This window comes from Coenobita brevimanus, chromosome 74 (genome assembly GCF_032717465.1).
Source record: "Coenobita brevimanus isolate Jiangsu-jjx chromosome 74, ASM3271746v2, whole genome shotgun sequence".
Classification (NCBI taxonomy): domain Eukaryota; kingdom Metazoa; phylum Arthropoda; class Malacostraca; order Decapoda; family Coenobitidae; genus Coenobita; species Coenobita brevimanus.
Window position 1 is genome coordinate 8,819,093 of NC_137027.1, and position 19,755 is coordinate 8,838,847.

Below are 19,755 nucleotides of genomic sequence, written 5' to 3' on the forward strand. Positions count from 1 at the left end.
TTTTCCCTCTTGATACACCTGCTTCTATGTCTGCATCTATATTCGTGTCAGTCTATCTTATTTGTGCATCTCCACATTTATATCTATGTCTGTGTCTCTGTCTATGTCTGTGTCTGTCTATATTTGTGTCTCTATGTGTGTCTGTCTGTATCTGTGTCTCTGTCTCTGTCTGTGTCTGTCTGTCTATATGTGTGTCTCTGTCTATGTCTGGGTATGTCTATATGTATGTCTGTCTGTGTCTGGGTTTGTCAATATGTATGTATCTGTCTATGTCTCTGTCTGTCTATATGTGTGTCTCCGTCAGGTCTGTGTCTGTATGTATGTCTCTGTCAGGTCTGTGTCTGTATGTATGTCTCTGTCAGGTCTGTGTCTGTATGTATGTCTCTGTCTGTGTCTGTGTCTGTCTATATCTGTGCCTCTTTCTGCGTCTGTGTCTGTCTATATCTGTGTTTCTGTCTATGTCTGTGTCTGTCTATATCTGTCTTTGTCTATGTCTGTTTCTGTCTGTGTCTGTGGTGTCTCTCTCTCTGTGTCTGTCTGTGTCTGTCTTTATCGATGTCTGTCAAAACAACATTAATGTAATTATCTTGTCGGACAACATCACTCATACTGTAATTATAGTTCTTGAGGATATTATTATGAATCAGGGTATCCTCTGTCTCTGTCTGTCTGTCTCTGTCTCTGTCTCTGTCTGTCTGTCTGTCTGTCTGTCTGTTTCTTATATGGTCTGTCTATATATCTATCTATCTATCTACCTGTCTATCTATCTATCTGTATTTCATTTCGCGTCCCCTTATCATCCTCTCACATTATCCTTACCCATCAGATACGCTGCAGTGGATCAAGCAAGATGGCACATACGTTCCCATCCCGCCTACTCGTACTCTCCCACCGTCTCATCCTGCGCTGCCACAAGAGGTTCGTTTGCCATCCAGAAACTGAGGGGCGAAGGCACGAGGAAGCAAGGACACTCACGTCGTCGTCTTGAAGCTGTAGATTCCTCGGTAAGACGTGTTGATAATTCATTCGCTCCTAAACGTATCTGAAAACTTGTTATCAATGGCTGAAGTTCGCATTTTTCACATACGATAAATTAGTGTGGTTGATGGATTGTATGTTTCATGTAATAAATCTGTTAATTCTGTTTGCTGTATAGATTTAGGACTTATGAAAATTACTTGAGATTAATTTCAAATCATTCGGCCATTGTTTTAAAACGTCATGAAAAGTTTCAGATACTTTTTTGGTGTAAATGTGCATTTTGATTATGCTCATATTTTTATTGCACTAGTATCGAAAGTCACAATCTTGCAGAACTTCATATTGTGATTTACCACTATATTTATGTTTATTGTTGGGTAGGTGAGGATGCCCACCAGCCCCTCACTCGATGCCGCGCTGCTTTCAGGTAACTCTACATAGAATGTCAAGCTAAATGGTTTCATGTCACCCGAAAATCAATTTATTTACATTGGGTGGTAAACATTCAGTATAAGTAAGTGACGCCTGTTGGTCTAGTGGGACAAGGCACTCCAACCGGGTAGAGCCTGTGGGGGTTTACATTTGAGGGCTGGCTGGGGTTTACTGTTCACATAATGCCATTCAGGAGTGAGCCAGGTTGGTTATCTTTGTCTTAAGTGTCGCGAGTGAGTAGCCAACTCCGGATTCCGTCGCTGCTCACGGAGAAAAGAAGGGGTTTGGTTGGTATGATGATAAAATACCATTATTATTACTGTTACCAATATCATTTACGTTGTTGGCCATTCGTGACCTTTTTCCGTAAATAATAAATAAATAAATAAATAAATTAATAAATAAACAAGACTACCCGTCATCTGTGAGCCAGGTAGACTGTAATAATACTGTTTGATGAAAACCCGACTATTATGTATCTATCCTGGATGACTCCCAGTGCTGGTTGAGTGACATGCGAACTCAAGTTGTGACTCTAAAAAACTTTCATTAATAGCTTTTCTTTCTACAGTCAGTACTTTCAGATAATTGAGTTTTCGACACAGACAGACACGCAGAGATACATTTCATACAACAATAATGACCATCGACTTCGTCTTCCTGGCTCAATAAAACGTATGCACACAAACGCACGTCCACACACACACACACACATGAGATATGCAATAAGAAATGCAAACAAATTTCAAACTTACTTCTGGCCTGCCATTTATTCATAAAATTATATTTCACGATAACAATCATAGTGAAGCTTAATTACATAATGTTCCAGCCTACTGTAAATTATATGACTTGACTATCTTGCTGTCAGCAGGCGATGGTCATCATCTTAAGAGAGTCCCACTGTATTCAGGAGATTAAAAATCCCTCTCTGTTATACCATTCAATCCGATGACGTAGCTATTATTTTATAGTTATTACCTCCAGACGATTTTATTCAGCTTGGGAGAACGCCCGTGGCATGACAGAATTAATGGAGTTATACCAATCCCCACCCGTTTGAAAGAGTCTCTCCTGAGATGAATGAACTCGTCTGTAGGAATCAACAGTAAATGGAAAACTACATCAGCGGCTTCAGGAGGATGATATATTAAACGATATTACTTTACAGCACATAAAAAATATTAGTCCCTTTCAGTCCGACAACATCATTTTCATTGCCTCCGCCAACTAAGTTGTACGTAGATTATGTATTCACCAGTGTGTGTTTGTCTGTTTGTGTAGAAGATACCTCAGCAAGCTTTTTATCGGATTTCAATAAAATCTGTTGGATAGGAGAGGAGTGGGTCAAGGAAGAGTTAATTAGATTTTGAGCTGCGTTTTCTGAGATATTGTTATACAGTAGAGCAGACTAAGAAGGTAGAATTAACTGTATATACGAGCCTGCGAAAATATTCGTCTGGTAGAAATGAGGAAATTCAGAAGTAAACCATGTAAAGTATTTTACCGGTGTTGATAAAGGTTTGTGCTCTGAGAGCGTTTTTTCTTTTTTCTGCTACAAGGCAATTTTATTCAGCTTGGGTGGACATCATACAGGTAAATGGCTGAATGAAGTTTATATTTATATTCATCTGAAAATTCTGCAGTCTTCAATGATGAAAAGAAGATTTGTCCCATTTGTACCAGACATTTTAACATTTCTCTTACTGCTATGTGATTTACTTATCCTCCTCCTGCATAATGGGATAAAGATGATAACAATGATGATGATGATGATTTTTGTCCCCAGGTGATTGTGTGAGGGAGGCGAGAATGTTGTCAAGGGTCTGTACACTGAGGTATGGAGTGTAGACAGCGAATGGCAGTCTCGGGGACCTCACAGCCCCTCCATACACCGATCAACACACGCAGGTAAACACACACACACACACACACACACACACACACACACACACACACACACACACAGTGGAAGGTATGACTTGGTGATGGGTTGATATAGAGGTGATGTGGACGGTGTGGTTTGGTGATGGGTTGATACAGAGGTGACTTGGAAGGCGTGACTTGGTGATGGGTTTACATAGAGGTGAAGTGGAAGGTTTGGTTTGGCGATGTGGATGGTGTGGTTAGATGATGGGTTGATGTAGTGATGATGTGGATGTTGTGGTATTCAGCAGCGCGGCAGAGATTATACATATGCTTTAGTCATATTCTAGGATTTACAGAGGACCATCTGATAGTGGGGGGTTGTCTACACCATCGATAATGGGGGTTGTCTACACCTTCGATCTCATAGTGTTATGTATACTGTCTTGAGTCGAACTGCTTCTGTATTTTATCCCAGGCCGGGGGTTAGGGAAGAGTCCGGGTTTGTGTGATTTATGGACTCTGGGATTGTGATATGCATATTAGAGGGGGTTCTGAGTCTGGGTATGTGTGGATAATGGACCGTGGGATTGTGATGCTTAGATTAAATGGTTTGTCTCGGCGATGGCATTATCATCTCCAACACCATACTTCACTCCTTATCTTCTTCCGTCTCTCTCACTTACTGCTGTTAGGTTTTGTCCAATTATGAAGACACACTGAGTCGAGTTGTAACACCAGGGTGAATGTGGTGAGGTGGTGTTAGGGTGTGGGTGTGCTGTGGTGTTGTGCCCCTACCTGCGCCGTGTCTTGCGCACCACTCTTTGAGCCTCGGTGGTGGCCAGATGTTTTTATATCTTGTAGACATTACCAGGGCGTAGGTTGGTGTCCTGTGCCTAAATGTTCTGAACTAACAGTTGCCTAGCCTCGTGCTCCTACGCTCTAATAAATAGGATTTGTTAGTCACTTGCATCACTTTAACTGGTGCACACACACACACACACACACACACACATCTAATAAACTTCTATTCATTACAATTTTGCATTCTTTGTGTCATCTTATACTTCATAATCACTGTGTTCTGTTCCAGTAATATTTCAGTGTCTGTGCTGTAATTAAGATGTAATTAAATAAAAAGGGCTTCAGTTTAGATTTTTACTGTAAATTCAATATATGTTGGCATGGGTTGCTAAAATTTAAAGGTTATTTGGTTGATTGGCTGCTACCTACTATCTTATCCCTACCTTATGCTTCTCTAAATTTTCCTACCCTACCCTTCTCTACCCTAACCTTCCCTACCCTACTCTTCTCTGCCTTACACTACCCTATCTAAACCATACCCTACCCCACCCTACCCTACTCTTCTCTGCCTTACACTACCCTATCTAAACCATACCCTACCCCACCCTACCCTGTCATAACCGACCCACCCATACTCTACCCTACCCTAACTTTCCCTATCCAAAAATCCCCGACTCAACACTACCCTACGTAAACCTCTATCCTAAATGAACCTATCCTACCCCACCCTGCCATGTCCGACCCAACCCTGCCATAACCGACCCAACCCTACCCTGACGTACCTTTTTTAACACCTTTACCACTATAACTATTTTTTCTGTGTTCTTTCTACCTTCAGACGATTTTCTTCAGCTCTGGAGAGGCTTTTGGAACTGGAGGGGTTAGGTAAAGCCATCAACAACCCCTCCTTTACCAGGGGATCTCCTAAGCTGAATAAAATCGTGCCCTTAGCTGGAACAAAGTAAATAAGTCGTTCTCGGTCTGAAGGGGTCAATGTTTCTGTCCCATCATCCTGAGACGGTTTTCTTAAGTTGCATAAACCGTCTGAGGTTGGCAAAGAGTAAGAGTAACAATGACGTCAGCAGATTGAGCGCCACTATTCGAGTCCCGAGGTGGCCAGATGTTTTTATATATTGAAGACTTTTTGTATTTTATTTTTACTTCCTTCAGGGGACCATATTGAGCTTCCAGTGGCCTTGGTATATGGAAGGGCTCAATGAAAATTTTATCTAAACCATCCAGTTAGAAAAATAACCTTAGACATGCGTCCTCATGCTGATGGGTCTGATTAAGTTACTGAATTTCATCTGTATGACCGATTAATTATTATTATTATCATTATCATTACTTTTTCAGGCAGACGTCCCAGGGTCCTAGATTGCCTGACTAGAGACTATCATTCAGTCTCCCATGGATAATGGCTCCGCCCGGTCAGGAAGAACGTGGACTTCAACGCATTCCGCGCACAAGATGGCGTCCTCGCTGCATTGCTGCGAAGAGAAAATGTCAAGCGGACACTATGCCTTTTTTTTTTTTTTTTTTTTAAACTAATATTTGGCTTAGAATTTCTATCTTTCCATCTTGAATGCTAAGTTGTAAAACACTAAAATACGATCCTAGTCACGAAGGGTTAGAGAAAGGTGTAGAGCTTGTAGTTATTTATTTATTCACTGAACTAAGAGAAATAAGTTGCAAAAGGACGAAATATGGACCACCACCATCATGATCATCAACCTCTAGTCTCACTTTCATCTGAAAAATAAACAGAAAATAAGGTTGACATCAGCGAGTCTTTGAAAAGGCAAAACATGCAAATGTACAGTATGGTTTTTCACATTAACTGAGAGGATATTTTTTATAATGGGACTTCTTCGTGACTAGCATCGTATTCTAGTGTTAATGTACCGCTACAGGTCAGAAACCAAGATGGAGAGAGGGTATTTTTGTTGTTGTTGTTGTCTAGTTAAAATGACTAGTGTATAGCATGTTATTGTCTCTCTCTCAGGCTCCTTTGACTCACTCTCCGCTGACTAAAATCGTCTGGCGTCAGCTGGAACATAATGCTAGAGTTATGCCGACTGTGAGGGGGTTAATGGTCACTGTATTAACACTCTTAGGTTCCTTGGACACACTCTCAGCCGAATAAAATCGTCTGAGTCAGCTGGAATAAGGAACTAGAGCAGACCCGAGCATTAGGGGGTTAAGTAAGGCAATTCTTAACCCTCTGATGCTCGGGACAACTCTAGTATTTTATTCTAGCTGACAGACGATTATATTCTGCTGAGAGCGAGTCATAGGAGCCTGAGAGTGTTAATACTGTCACCATTAACCCCCTCACATGACCAGCATAACTCTAGTACATTATGTTCCAGCTGATGCCAGACGATTTGGTCCAGCTGAGTGGGTCATAGGAGCCTGAGAGAGACAGCAAATACATAATAGCAGGGGTAGGTTAAAAATTTTTCACGACTGTAATGGCTATATCATGCTTTTTAATAAAACCCCCTCTCTTTCATCTCATATTTCTATGAATACCTCTCTCTTCGTGTGTCTGCTGATAGTGTGCGTCTGTGTACGTGACGTTGTGTGTATGATGTACATGTTGGAGAAGGTGTGTGTATGGTGTATGTTAAGGGAACCTGCTATGCATACTTCCCCTGCCCAGGTGCGCCTCTTTAACATCTTAAACATTCCTCTAAACCAGCCGGGGATCGAACCCGTGTTTAACATCTTAAACATTCCTCTAAACCAGCCGGGGATCGAACCCGTGTCAATTAGATTACCAAGCCAGCATGCTGCTGATTCGGCCACTTTGCACTTGTTAAGGTTGCGGCCAGAACTTCTACCATATTTAAATTTTGATCAATCATAAAGAACGGGAAATTGAACTATCTCCGCGAACTAAGTTACTAAGTTAAGTTGCCAAGGGAGAGATGTTACGAAATATCTAAAGCCATTTCGACTAATTAAAGAGTGTAATTAAATTGTAGACATAAAGAAGTGCCATGGAGATTATATAGAGCCGTAGCACTGTCTTTTTTCAGCCACTGAAGTGCGTGAAATGAACTGCATAAGGACGAAATATGGACCAAGTAACAATGAACTCCTCAAAAGTGTATTTCCATATATATATATATAAGAGGAAAATAAAAAGCGGAACTTAGTATGTTCTCTTTTATTTCTCCTTTTGAATAATTTACAATACATTCTTTAACGCCTTTTAGCCCGAGTGAATAAATACAGACATAAATGGCTAAAATAAGGCCATGAATAAATTAGTTACCCTTTTCACCCCACTGGCGTTTTCTCTTATTCACTTTTCTCATCTTCAGACGATTTTATGCAGCTTAGGGGAGGTATTTGGTGCTGGAGGGGTTAGATAAAGCCTTCATTAACCCCATCACTGCCAGGCCACCCTCCCACGCTGAATAAAATCGTCTGATACAAGGAATATACTAGAAAATACGCCATCGGATTGAAGGGGTTGTTGTCTATATTAAAATCAATAAATGGGCATCAAAAAGAAATAAGTGGACATAAATAAGAAACATGTGGACATAAATTACTAATGAGTGGGCATAAATAACTAATAAGTGGGCATAAATAAGAAATAAGTGGACAAATAGTAAGTGCGCATAACTAATAAATGGGCGTAAATACGATATAAGTGGACATAAATAACTCATAAGTGGGTATAAATAAACAAGGGGCCATAAATAAGAAATGAGTAGGCATAACTAAGTACTAAGTGGGCATGATTAAGTACTAAGTGGGCATAACTAAGTACTAAGAGGGCATAGGTAAATAAGTGGGCATAAGATTTTAAACACATAATTCTCCGGCAAAAAAAAAAAAAAATGATATTGCACGTATAACAATATTTATGCTAATTACGTGGACTAATTATAATGTCCAAATCTAACGAAATTATTATTATTATTATTATTATTATTATTATTATTATTATTGGAAGTAGTAGTAGTAGCAGAAGTAGTGGCTGTAGCAGTAGGGAAAATTTTGAAGACTATCGTGCAAATGGCAAAACTCTCTTGTCTTGATGCCTAAAAACAAAAGTGAAACAGAACAATATCCGATTATGCCTTTATCTGATGTTTGTTATATAAGGAGATAATAGTAAGTAGATTATTGTATTAAAGATGAAATGAAAGTAACTGGTAACTGTGACTGGGCAGACTGGGAGTGTGAGAGAAACAGTCAGTCGGACATACGCCACAGGACCTGAAGGGTGACAAAGTGGCCCTCAGCAAAGCCTATAATTACCTACTGTATGTCTGTCTGTCTGTCTGTCTGTCTGTCTATCTGTGTCTAACCGTCCGTGTCTACATATACCAAAAATATATATGTTAACTCATACCATGCTTAACACGTACACGTATACCATGCCTCCTCCCTCCCTCTCTCTCTCTCTCTCTCTCTCTCTCTCACACACACACAATCACCACCACCTCCACCTCCACCTCCACTCCATAACCACCACCACCATCCCACCTCACACACACACACACACACACACACACACATACACCACTCAAATCTTAACAGTGCATTCCCTTAACTAAATACTAAAAGAAACTGCATCACACAAAAACACAGACCTACTAGCATTAAGCTTTATCCTATAAGTAATTTCATCAGTCGAGAATAACGCACTATGTAAGCTTAATCTTATCCCATGACTGCATGAAGGTCCATGGCTGTATATAATGGCAAGGGGAAAATGGCCCAAAAAAGCAGAGGAAATTTTAGTGTTCGATACAGGGAAAAGGGGCCTATTTTGAGCTCGATAAATCACTCCAAAATGACGATGAAGGAGGAATTTCCTATAAATGACTGTTCAGGAGGAAAGAAAACTATATTGAATAACATCTTAAAGGAATTAAAGCCTTGGAAAAAGAAACCATGCTGAATAATTAAATATGAAGGTTTACTTGGCCCCTTGTTATGACGTATGACAAAAAAGTCCTCTTTATGCCCCTAATACCTCGATTTTCACTAGTCGTAAGTACTGTCGTAAGTCTCGAATGTATATTAAGTACGTATGACACTGAATAAGTCAAATAAATACTCAAAATACCTTAAATTTGAAGTAAACAAGCAGGACAAGGTGAGCTGGTTGGTGGGCGATGCGGTGGCGCCGTGAACTAATGGCGCTGGCTAAGGTGATGACGTTAGGAAGGTTGACCATGGTCTACCATTTGGAACTTGGCAGCCTCACCAGATGGACGTGCGTGTTGGAGCTCCTGCTACCACGTTATCCAGCTGCTACAACCTAGGAGAAGTATTTCATTCGTGACTTATTTTCCGGGTACAAATTTTCGTAAACGGACAATGGACTTCATTTTTTGTACTACTTAACTGGATAATATATATAACTTAAGTAATATTAGCCATATGTCTGCCTGTAAAATGAAAGCCGGCTACAAGTCCTCTTTTCGTGTCTGAAATTTTGCTTACTGTAATTTACCCTACCAATCTCGTCTTAATTTTCGACTATATCATTTTTTTTTTTTTTTCCCAGGTTGGTCTCCTTCACTGCGTGGCACAGTGTATAGCAGAATCAGGGAAATAATGGCCGAGGAAAATAACCCCGGCAGCATCAAGAGTGAGTTTCCGCCATTACGTGTTTCACGTTTTCCCTTCAGATGGACTTTTTTTTTTTTTTTTTTTTGCTGACCTAACATACTGTACATAGTATTTCTCTGATGCATATCAGATGGACGTTATCTCTTTTTTTTTTTTTTTTTTTTTTTTTTAAGTCTTGAACTGAACGCTATGAATCACTATTTTTGTACGTCTTATGCATTGATTTTTCACTACAGGTGTACATCGCGGAGGTCACGACGTCGGAGGCGGGAGTGGCGGAGGCTGCGACGTCAGAGGAGAGTCGCGGACCAGTCGGCTTGCCAGGACGTTCCCAGCTGAGGGGGGACGTGCCCGGCTGGAGGGGGGGACGTGCCCGGCTGGAGGGAGGGACGAAGGGTCGTGCCAAGCGGTGGGTGGAAGTGAGGGACCGCCACGCCACATCACCTTCAGGATTCTACATTCAGTCACCGGGATGCTGGTATGTCACAAGGTCACATTTCTTATTCAGATACAGTAAGCTAATAGTTATAAGAGCGTAAATCACCCATGACTACTGACGAAAATCTTTAAATAGTATCGGTGAGAACTGTGCACGAGTAGAGTAAGGAAATTCCATGTCCACTATCAAACTGAAACAGGCTGCACCACACATGATGGATACTGATATTGCCGTTAGCCATACCCCACGTTAGCCGCCCTGCTTTCTTGGGGATGCAGTATATCGCTTGCTAATATTTTCTATATTTACATAGGAAGTATTACGTGCACATCCACATGAGATTAAGTTTCCTAGGGCGTGAGCTAAAGATAATTTAGGATGCCATCTGAACGTTTTTTTTTTTCCTACGCGTGTTTGCTAACAATGGCTCAAAGCTAGCAGTAATAATAATAATAATAATAATAATAATTAATAATAATAATAAAATTAAATAAATAAATAAATACAATACAAAAATCGGTGTAAATCATGTTCAGTACAGACAAGACCGTATCATGAGAGAGTTTTCTGCATGAATCCTGGAAAAGGAGCTACACTTAAAACTGTATAGGAAACTCTCAAAGGAAAGCCATATTGTACTGAAATAAAATCAGACTTACAGTGAGGGCTGCTGCTGTTAAACTTCACAGTCCACAGATGCAGACGGCACAGCTACGACGCCGGGGAGAGAGACGAGCTGCGGCGGTGGCTGGAGATGTGGTAAGTTAAATCTCAGCAGAAGTTAAGAGCAAGAAAAATGGTATATGTTATGTCTGAATGTGCTAACATGCTGAAATACCTACATACTGTAGTTATATAATATATTTATCACAATCATGCAGTTTTTGCATATCTGTTGCATCTGGTTTGAAATAAGTCTGGAACTGTACAGGTCGAGGGCGATAAGTGGATGGTCCGTATAGGCTTCACTACAGCCGTGCCCTGTCCTGCTGCGCCCTGTCCTGCTGCCATTGCTGTCCTAGACCCTGACCAAGGTGGGTCTACAGGTCAATTTAACTCTATAGTAAGATGTCCATTTTATTCTTGCTGTTGCCAGATTTCTTCAGCCTAAGGAAAACTTATCATAGTGGAGACTAATTCGAGTATATCAGTCTTTTGGTCTTGACCCCTTCACTACCACTGATGTCTAACCTGATTTTAACGATAACGAGAACAGAAAATGACAATACTGACAGGGGCAGTGGAATTTTCTTGCCCCTTACCCATTAAAATTCTTTGAAAAATCTTGCCGATAGCAACAAGTAAGCATACAGGAAACCCTTGGCCTGAACGGTTTCAGTTTCATTTGTAGCGGCCGAGAACCTAACGAGAAAGATGTACAGATTCCTTTAAATAAAAATGAAATGTGTAATCAGCTATACAGTAATGCATGGCATAGCGTAAGAATACTTAATGAGGCTGAGAATGCCTCGTAAAGCACCTTAAAGCATACGAGCATATACATGATACTCATTTTAGTGCTGTAAGAACTATTAAAAGTTGGCTTAAATCTCTGACTACTCGTTATTTGGGTATGGTTCCCGGTTACGAAGGAATTGCACCCACGAGCTTTAATGTTGATCTTCAAAATATACCAAGTTGTATTAGATTCATTTAAGTAGCAGTGACTCTGTGCGTTATTCAGAATCTATCAGCATGCAAGGCAAGAATGCAACAAGGTTTGTATAATTTCTTTAGGCAAGGCATCTAAGAGGAACGGGTGCGGCGTGGAAGAGGGAGCTTGCCAAAGATGCCGTGGCGAGTGAGGAGAGAGTGAGGTACCTGGCACCAGCCTCACTAGCACCACTTACTCACACCAACAGAACGTTCACAGGAGTGCTGGTGAGTGACATAACATCACTTTTTCCTTGCAATTACGTACACAAGATGTATCGACAGAAAAGTACAAGTACACCCACAAGCCACCAGTTAGAATAAAGGCATATTTCAAATAGTTTCCTCGAAAACCGTTAAACAAGTAATTAACTATAGTGAGAAGCATTTGTATTTGTTCCTGTATATTTTGTATCGATAACGCGATTTCAGTTGCTGTAGGTGTGTATCTAGGTGGATAAAAAGCTTATGTATACAGCAGTGGATAAAGGACGTAAGTTCGTGTAGACCAGACTGCGTGTGTCTTTTGCATTATGAATATGTAAGTTGATAAGTTTTACATAAAGGGTATTGTATAAAAGGGAATCTACGGGAAAGAAACACTAACTTACGGGCAAAATGGATGCTGTAATCACGCTCATGTTGCAGAGTAATGCAGAGGAGTTAACTGCGTTGGCAGGGACATCGGAAGCTACAATGGTAAGATAAATATGTATGCTAAGTTTACTAATGCATGTTAGCTAAAAATAAAAATGTTCTAAATACCTTTTGCGGGTTTAAATAAACACCGATGTGTATACAGAAGTCATAAAACTGAGCTTTAATGAACTTACGTTCATCTCTCAGGGTGATACGATGCATGGACAACGGAGCGAAGTTACGACGTTGGCAAGAGATGGCGAGAGATACAACAGGAGGAGATGCAACATTGACAGGAGATACATCAGCGGGGAATGGCGGTATGGGTGGCATCGGGAAACTGTGGCAGTGACGGGAGCTGAGGTGCTAGCGAGAACTACAGGAGCTGCAGCGGTAAGATGTGCATTGGTGTTGTGGCAGTTGCGGGATCGGCGACAGCTGAGTTGATGAAATTAACGATTTGGGCACTGACTAGAGCCGTATTCTCGCTGGCATGATATTCATGGGACTTTTCCTTAACATGTTCTGCACCTTATTACTGTCTCATGTCATATTTATCCATTATTTCTTTAAATAATCGCTGAGACGTTAACAAAATTTCAACCAACTGGGATATGGCTCATGTGCTTTTCGTTGCATTACATTTACTGGCTCAAAAGAATATCCAGCATGGTATGGTTTTTGGTTCTATAGAAATGTGGACTATAATTGATTATATATTTGAATTCATATAGTTCTTATTGGCAGGAATTTTGCAAAATATCACAGCAGTGATAAGGAATACGGAAGTGAACATGGAAGTAAAAAGTTGCTGCCATAACTGATGATATATGGATGTGAAACGTACTCCTGTTGGAAAGACAAGAGTGAGGGCGGTGGGAATTATCATGGAGGAGTATGTCGAGTTGGGTGGAGAGAGAGGATGTGATGGAGCTTTGAAGTGAATTAGATGTGCTAGAAAGGCTTAGAAGTGCCCAAAGATTGTTGATCATATTGAAAGAATGGTGAATGAGACTGATAAGGAGTTTTTGAGGTTAATGGGGGAGGGGAAGACAGATTGGTAAGGTTGAGATGGAGTAATAGGGCGGAGAAGTATCAGGAATAATGGGGATGCGAGTTGAAGGGAGGCAGCCTGATGGCAGAGGACAGTGATATGGAGACGATTAGGTTGTAGCCACTTTCCGGGATTAAGGCGTCTGGCAATAAATAGACATTTGCTGATAGTAATAGAATCTAGTAGGCAAGTTGTGTAAAAACAAATGATGAATGATGAAAATATCACGAAACCTTGTACAAGTAATTATACTGTCTGAAAAGTGTTCATACAAGTACTGATTGATGTTTTGTATGTAGTTTATAAAGGGATTAAGAAAATGCTTACTTTGCAGGTATTGAGGAAACCGGTGATGCTAGAGAGAAGACGACTACCATGAGCGGGGTATTAGTAGGGCAGTCAGGACCGTCTGAAGAAAGGCAGGATAATCTGACTGTCCAGCTGCTTAACATCCGGTAATGTACGAAGGCGTTCAGCCTCACAAAATTATTTTCCACGTCACCTATTAGAGCATTATAATGTTTAGTTCAAAATTCAATTTAGCCTCGGTAAACACTATGCCTTCAGTCAGTCCTCCACCTTCAGTTGTCGACCTTCGACAATCAGTCCTAGACCTACAGTTAATCCACAACCTTCAGTTATTCCTAGACCATCAGTAAATTAGTCCTCGACTATAAGTGAATCAGTCCTCGGCCCTGTCAGCCCTATTGTCAACAGACGTTTCCAGTCAGTGCATACCTTCACGTCTCCTTATAGCTGACCATTGATAGTTCACTCCCTCACCCTCATTCACTACACTGATGCTTATTCCTCTGTGTAAAGCCTAAGTAGGTTATATTCCCCAGTCAGGCCACAGCCACACTCACTGAACCAGTCATGAAAATCACTGATAGTCAATAGTCGGTGTACATTCCTGATCCACTTAGCGAATACATTCCATACCAGCTGAATACTCAGTCTATTCACTGATCATGCCAGTCGTCTCATCATTCCACACACTGAAATTCAGCTTTTCGCATTACAATGATAGTTACTATTTTCGGTACTCACTCATTTGGTCAGTAACAATGGTCCCAGCTCAGTATAGTCAATTTCAATCTACGCTCAGTGATAGTCAGACAAAACTTTGTCCATTCTCAAGGACATTGTCTTCAGTCCACACACATCAGATAAGTCTGACCACACTCACTGCTCGTATGTCAAGACTTCCAGGCCACACCGATCCACTTAGTCTGTCAGTAACTAGCAGTCCACTCAGTGGTCGTTAGTCAGTATTTTATCTCCACACACTAATCCAGTCAGTCAGTGCTTTTACACTCATTGATCCAGTCAGACTCTACTTTGTCCACTAAACCTGTCTGTCAGTGCTTCCAGTCCACATTCACAGATCCAGTTAATACATCCAATACACACTCACGTCAGTAGGTACTTCCATTACGGTCAGCGACCGTCAGTACTTCCCGTACTCAGTCAATGATCAATATTTCCAGTAAACGCCCAGTGATCCAGGTAGTACTTCCAGCACACTCACTGATTCAGTCAGTACTTCCTGTACACAATGATCCAGTCAGTACTTTCGCTACACGCTCATTGATCCAGTCAATACTTCCGTTACCCACTCACTGATCTACTCATTATTTCTAGTACACACTCACTGGTCCAGTCAGTACTTGCAGTAGGCACTGATCCAGTCAGTACTTGCAGTAGGCACTGGTCCAGTCAGTACTTGCAGTAGGCACTGGTCCAGTCAGTACTTGCAGTAGGCACTGGTCCAGTCAGTACTTGCAGTAGGCACTGGTCCAGTCAGTACTTGCAGTAGACACTGGTCCAGTCAGTACTTGCAGTAGACACTGGTCCAGTCAGTACTTGCGGTAGGCACTGATCCAGTCAGTACTTGCGGTAGGCACTGATCCAGTCAGTACTTGCAGTAGGCACTGATCCAGTCAGTACTTGCAGTAGGCACTGATCCAGTCAGTACTTGCAGTAGGCACTGATCCAGTCAGTACTTGCAGTAGGCACTGATCCAGTCAGTACTTGCAGTAGGCACTGATCCAGTCAGTACTTGCAGTAGGCACTGATCCAGTCAGTACTTGCAGTAGGCACTGATCCAGTCAGTACTTGCAGTAGGCACTGATCCAGTCAGTACTTGCAGTAGGCACTGATCCAGTCAGTACTTGCAGTAGGCACTGATCCAGTCAGTACTTGCAGTAGGCACTGATCCAGTCAGTACTTGCAGTAGGCACTGATCCAGTCAGTACTTGCAGTAGGCACTGATCCAGTCAGTACTTGCAGTAGGCACTGATCCAGTCAGTACTTGCAGTAGGCACTGATCCAGTCAGTACTTGCAGTAGGCACTGATCCAGTCAGTACTTGCAGTAGGCACTGATCCAGTCAGTACTTGCAGTAGGCACTGATCGTCAGTACTTGCAGTAGGCACTGATCCAGTCAGTACTTGCAGTAGGCACTGATCCAGTCAGTACTTGCAGTAGGCACTGATCCAGTCAGTACTTGCAGTAGGCACTGATCCAGTCAATACTTGCAGTAGGCACTGATCCAGTCAGTACTTGCAGTAGGCACTGATCCAGTCAGTACTTCCAGTAGGCACTGATCCAGTCAGTACTTCCAGTACACACTCACTGGTCCAGTCTGTACTTGCAGTAGACACTGATCCAGTCAGTACTTCCTGTACACACTCACTGGTCCAGTCAGTATTTGCAGTAGCCGCTGATCCAGTCCGTGCTTCCAGTACACACACACTGATCGTCAGTACTTCCAGTACTCCCCTCTTCCCTCTACTTGCCCCTTCCCCCTACTCTCCCCTTCCCCCTACTCTCCCCTTCCCCCTACTCTCCCCTTTTCCCTACTCTCCCCTTTTCCCTACTCTCCCCTTTTCCCTACTCTCCCCTTTTCCCTACTCTCCCCTTTTCCCTACTCTCCCCTTTTCCCTACTCTCCCCTTCCCCTGTTCCCCCCTCCTCCACCTACCCCTTCCCCTTCCCCTTCCTCCACCCAATTCTTTGTACTCACCTAAATACTTAAGAATATATATCCACCCATATTTCCCACTGATTTCTCCATTGCAGGTGAAGGGAGGAGATGCTGATGCAAACAATATAAAGTATTATACAAAATTAACTCTACCTGTGCAGTGTGATCTCCTCAGACCTTTTCCCTCAGGTATGGCCACGCGGGGAGACAGAGGGGCATTCCATCACTCCACCAAGGCTATTCCACCAGGCACTGCACTTCTCACAGGCCCATCAGACACACCACTCATCACCATTTCGCCAGGCACTCCACTCTTCATTCCACCAGACACTCCACTCAGTCTTATCCGTCAGCTGTCTCCACCCTGTTCAAGAAATGTCAAGATTTTCAAAATATGCTTGGGTCATTACCACAAAAAATACTGGAAATCAGTTATGAGCATTTATTAACAAACATTTAAACTATTCAACACGTGACAGTATAAATGTAAATGGAATAAACGACTGGAGTTGGAGATTTTAAAGTACCTGTGAACCTAGGTAGCTGAACAGTTGTATTTAGGATTAATTCTGCTTTTTTTTTTTTAAGGTAATTTTGGAAGAGCCCTAATTTACACAGGTCATACTGCAGATTCTCAATGACATAATGCTTTAACATTTAATAAATTATTGACAAGAGGGTATGGAGAACTGCAGAAACTTATGTAACGGGCTATTTTTTTTTTTTTCTAATAAGCAAAACGAATATCCCCACTTTATATATTAAATGGAAAGTGGTGAGACCTAGAAACAATAGTTACTTGTGTGGGCATCACCAAATAAAAAAACGTAAAAAGATTAATCATGAAACAAAACGAAACTAGTCTGCTAAAGTCCGTAAGCAAAAAGCAACTTTTTAATGACTACAGTTTTACTTAATTTCAAAAGATTAATCATTAAAATTTAAAAATTTCTTTTGTAACAAATAGGGTGACAAGCATCAAAATATGGAAGATTGGAAAATTAAGATGATCAGTGTCCAGGAAAAGTGAGCCACACATTCCAGTAGCATCTTCCAATAGACTATCAATGTTTCAGTGGAAGCATGAGCCCTGTTTGGAAAACTTTGATAGAGTCAAATATCTTTGAAACAATGTATGTTCAAATGGTATGATTTTCTCGAATGGTCATTCATACTTCACGTCTGTCGCTCTGCTTTTCCCTGCCCCTCCTTATTACCCTGCCCCTCCTTGCTTACTGATTTCCTTGGTGACTCTTCTACCTTTTCTGTTTCTAATATTATTGCTTTTCTTTCTGCTATGCGTATTTTTTTTTTTCATCTGATTTGTCCTTCCTTCTTTACTACCTTAGTGCCATATAGCCTCTCTGGGCTTGGTGCTAGCTATTCTCATTATTCATTCATTCAAATGGTATGACAAACAAGCTTAAACTTTTAAACATTTTCCTAGAACGATTTTGAGTTTAGCAGCGCGTAAAAATAAGTTTCTGGATCTACTTTGAAAATAGCTCGAGTAAAGAGACAGTGGTAAAAGATGGTACAAATGCCAACTGAAATCTACCTGCAGTGACAATCTGAACATTGAACAAGATCATCAAGTACATATGAACCCACTGCAAAAATGAGTGAGGGAACGTGGAAACCTTAGATGACCTAGAGGACTATTCTACAGAACCTGCACCATCATCGGCTTACCCTAACCTGAATAAAATAGTAAGTAACAGGAATAAACTACAAAGGAATAGGAATAGGAATAGCTCTGGAACTGTCTCCCTCTGTCTGTATTTCCTCCTGCCTATGATCTCCAGTCTTTCAAACGCAGTGTGTCCAGGCATCTCAAAATGATCGGATCTTGAATTTGGCTCTCTATTGTATTTTGTTTTTCTCTTGGAGGGAACTGTTACTGCGGGCTCATGGCCTTTGGTTCCTTCTTCCTCGCATAAAAAAAAAAAAAAAAAAAAGATGATGACCAACAGAAATAAGCCTGTTACTGCTAGTGCGTTCTTATAGCAGTACTATCATGGCAAAAAACGTTTCAAAATTACTGTAGTTACCCATTAATAAAGTATATGATGGAAGGACTAGTTTTGGTGTCCTTACAGTAGACTAGGGGCTTCCTAAAAATTTCAAAGTAGAAATCGGTGTTTTACATCCCTAGAATTTACGCCAAAATTTGTTGAATTGTTTGGAAGTCGAAATAAGGGTTTTACATCCGTAGATTTTATGCCAAACTTTATTATAGTCATCCCCTGGGGGTAGGGGGGGGTTTTCAAGAATACTCCCCCAGTATCCCTGCTTGTCGTAAAAGGCGACTAAAAGGGTTGGCGGAGGGTTAGTGCCCCTCCCCGGAAAACAACTAACTAAAAAAAACAAACAATAAGCCTCGGACAAGGACTGACCAAACGATGACGACCAAGGACTGGACAAAGGACACTGTAATTGGAACCTGGAATGTAAGGGGAGCGAATGATGAGGTGAAAGAGAGATTGTCCAGGTGCTTGAGGATGCGAAAGTGGATGTATGTGGAATAACTGAAACAAAATGGAGAGGAGAAAGTGTGAGAGAATGGGAGTATGGATGGGGTATATGTGCAGGAGTAGGTGAGAATGAGAGGGCAAAGGAAGGAGTATGTATAGTTGTGAGTAAAAGATGGAAGAGGAGCATAAGACAGTATGGATCAGTTGGGTCAAGGATTGTGTGGGTAAAGTTGAAAGTTGGAATACAAATGTGGGCGATTGTGTGTGTGTATGCGCCAACGCAAGATCGTGCTAGAAGAGTGAGAGAAGAGTTCTGGACAAATGTAGAAGTGTGCATGGAAAAGTTTGGAAGGAATGAGAGAGTGTTTTTGATTGGTGATATGAATGGTAAAGTTGGGAATGTGAAGGTGGATGGAATAGTTGGTGAGTGGGGTGTGCTTGCTGAGATAGATGAGAATGGGAGTGCGTTAGTGGACATTTGTGCTGGGAGGGGGTTGGTGATAGCCAATACCCTCTTCAGGCATAAAATGATTCACAGGTATACATGGCTAGTGATGAGAAGGGTGGGTGGTGAACTGAATGAAAGGAAGGCAATGATTGATTATGTGTGTGTGGATGAAAGGATGCGAAGATGTGTAATGGATGCAAGAGTGTATAGAGGTTGGGGGAGTGGACTTTCTGACCACTACTTGGTGATGGCCAGAATTAAAGTACAAGAAAGTTGGAGGAATAGAAGAAGGGAAAGACGAGAGGAAGGAGTAGTTGCAAGGAGAGTGGAAAGGTTACAGGAGGATGAGAAAAAGGCAGAGTATAAGAGAGAAG

The 19,755-nt window shown here is 41.4% G+C and overlaps 2 protein-coding genes across 2 annotated transcripts in view; both read right to left on the reverse strand.

Annotated features, from left to right (window-relative positions):
- LOC145407682 (uncharacterized) overlaps window positions 1-9,289 on the reverse strand; it is a 118,867-nt gene extending 109,578 nt beyond the window's left edge. The window contains exon 1 of the mRNA XM_080278549.1: window positions 9,179-9,289. Within this exon, the coding sequence (XP_080134675.1) occupies window positions 9,179-9,289 (111 nt within the window). The remainder of the gene's footprint in view (window positions 1-9,178) is intronic.
- LOC145407909 (sodium-dependent multivitamin transporter-like) overlaps window positions 1-19,755 on the reverse strand; it is a 327,055-nt gene that overhangs the window by 181,002 nt on the left and 126,298 nt on the right. The window lies entirely within an intron of this gene.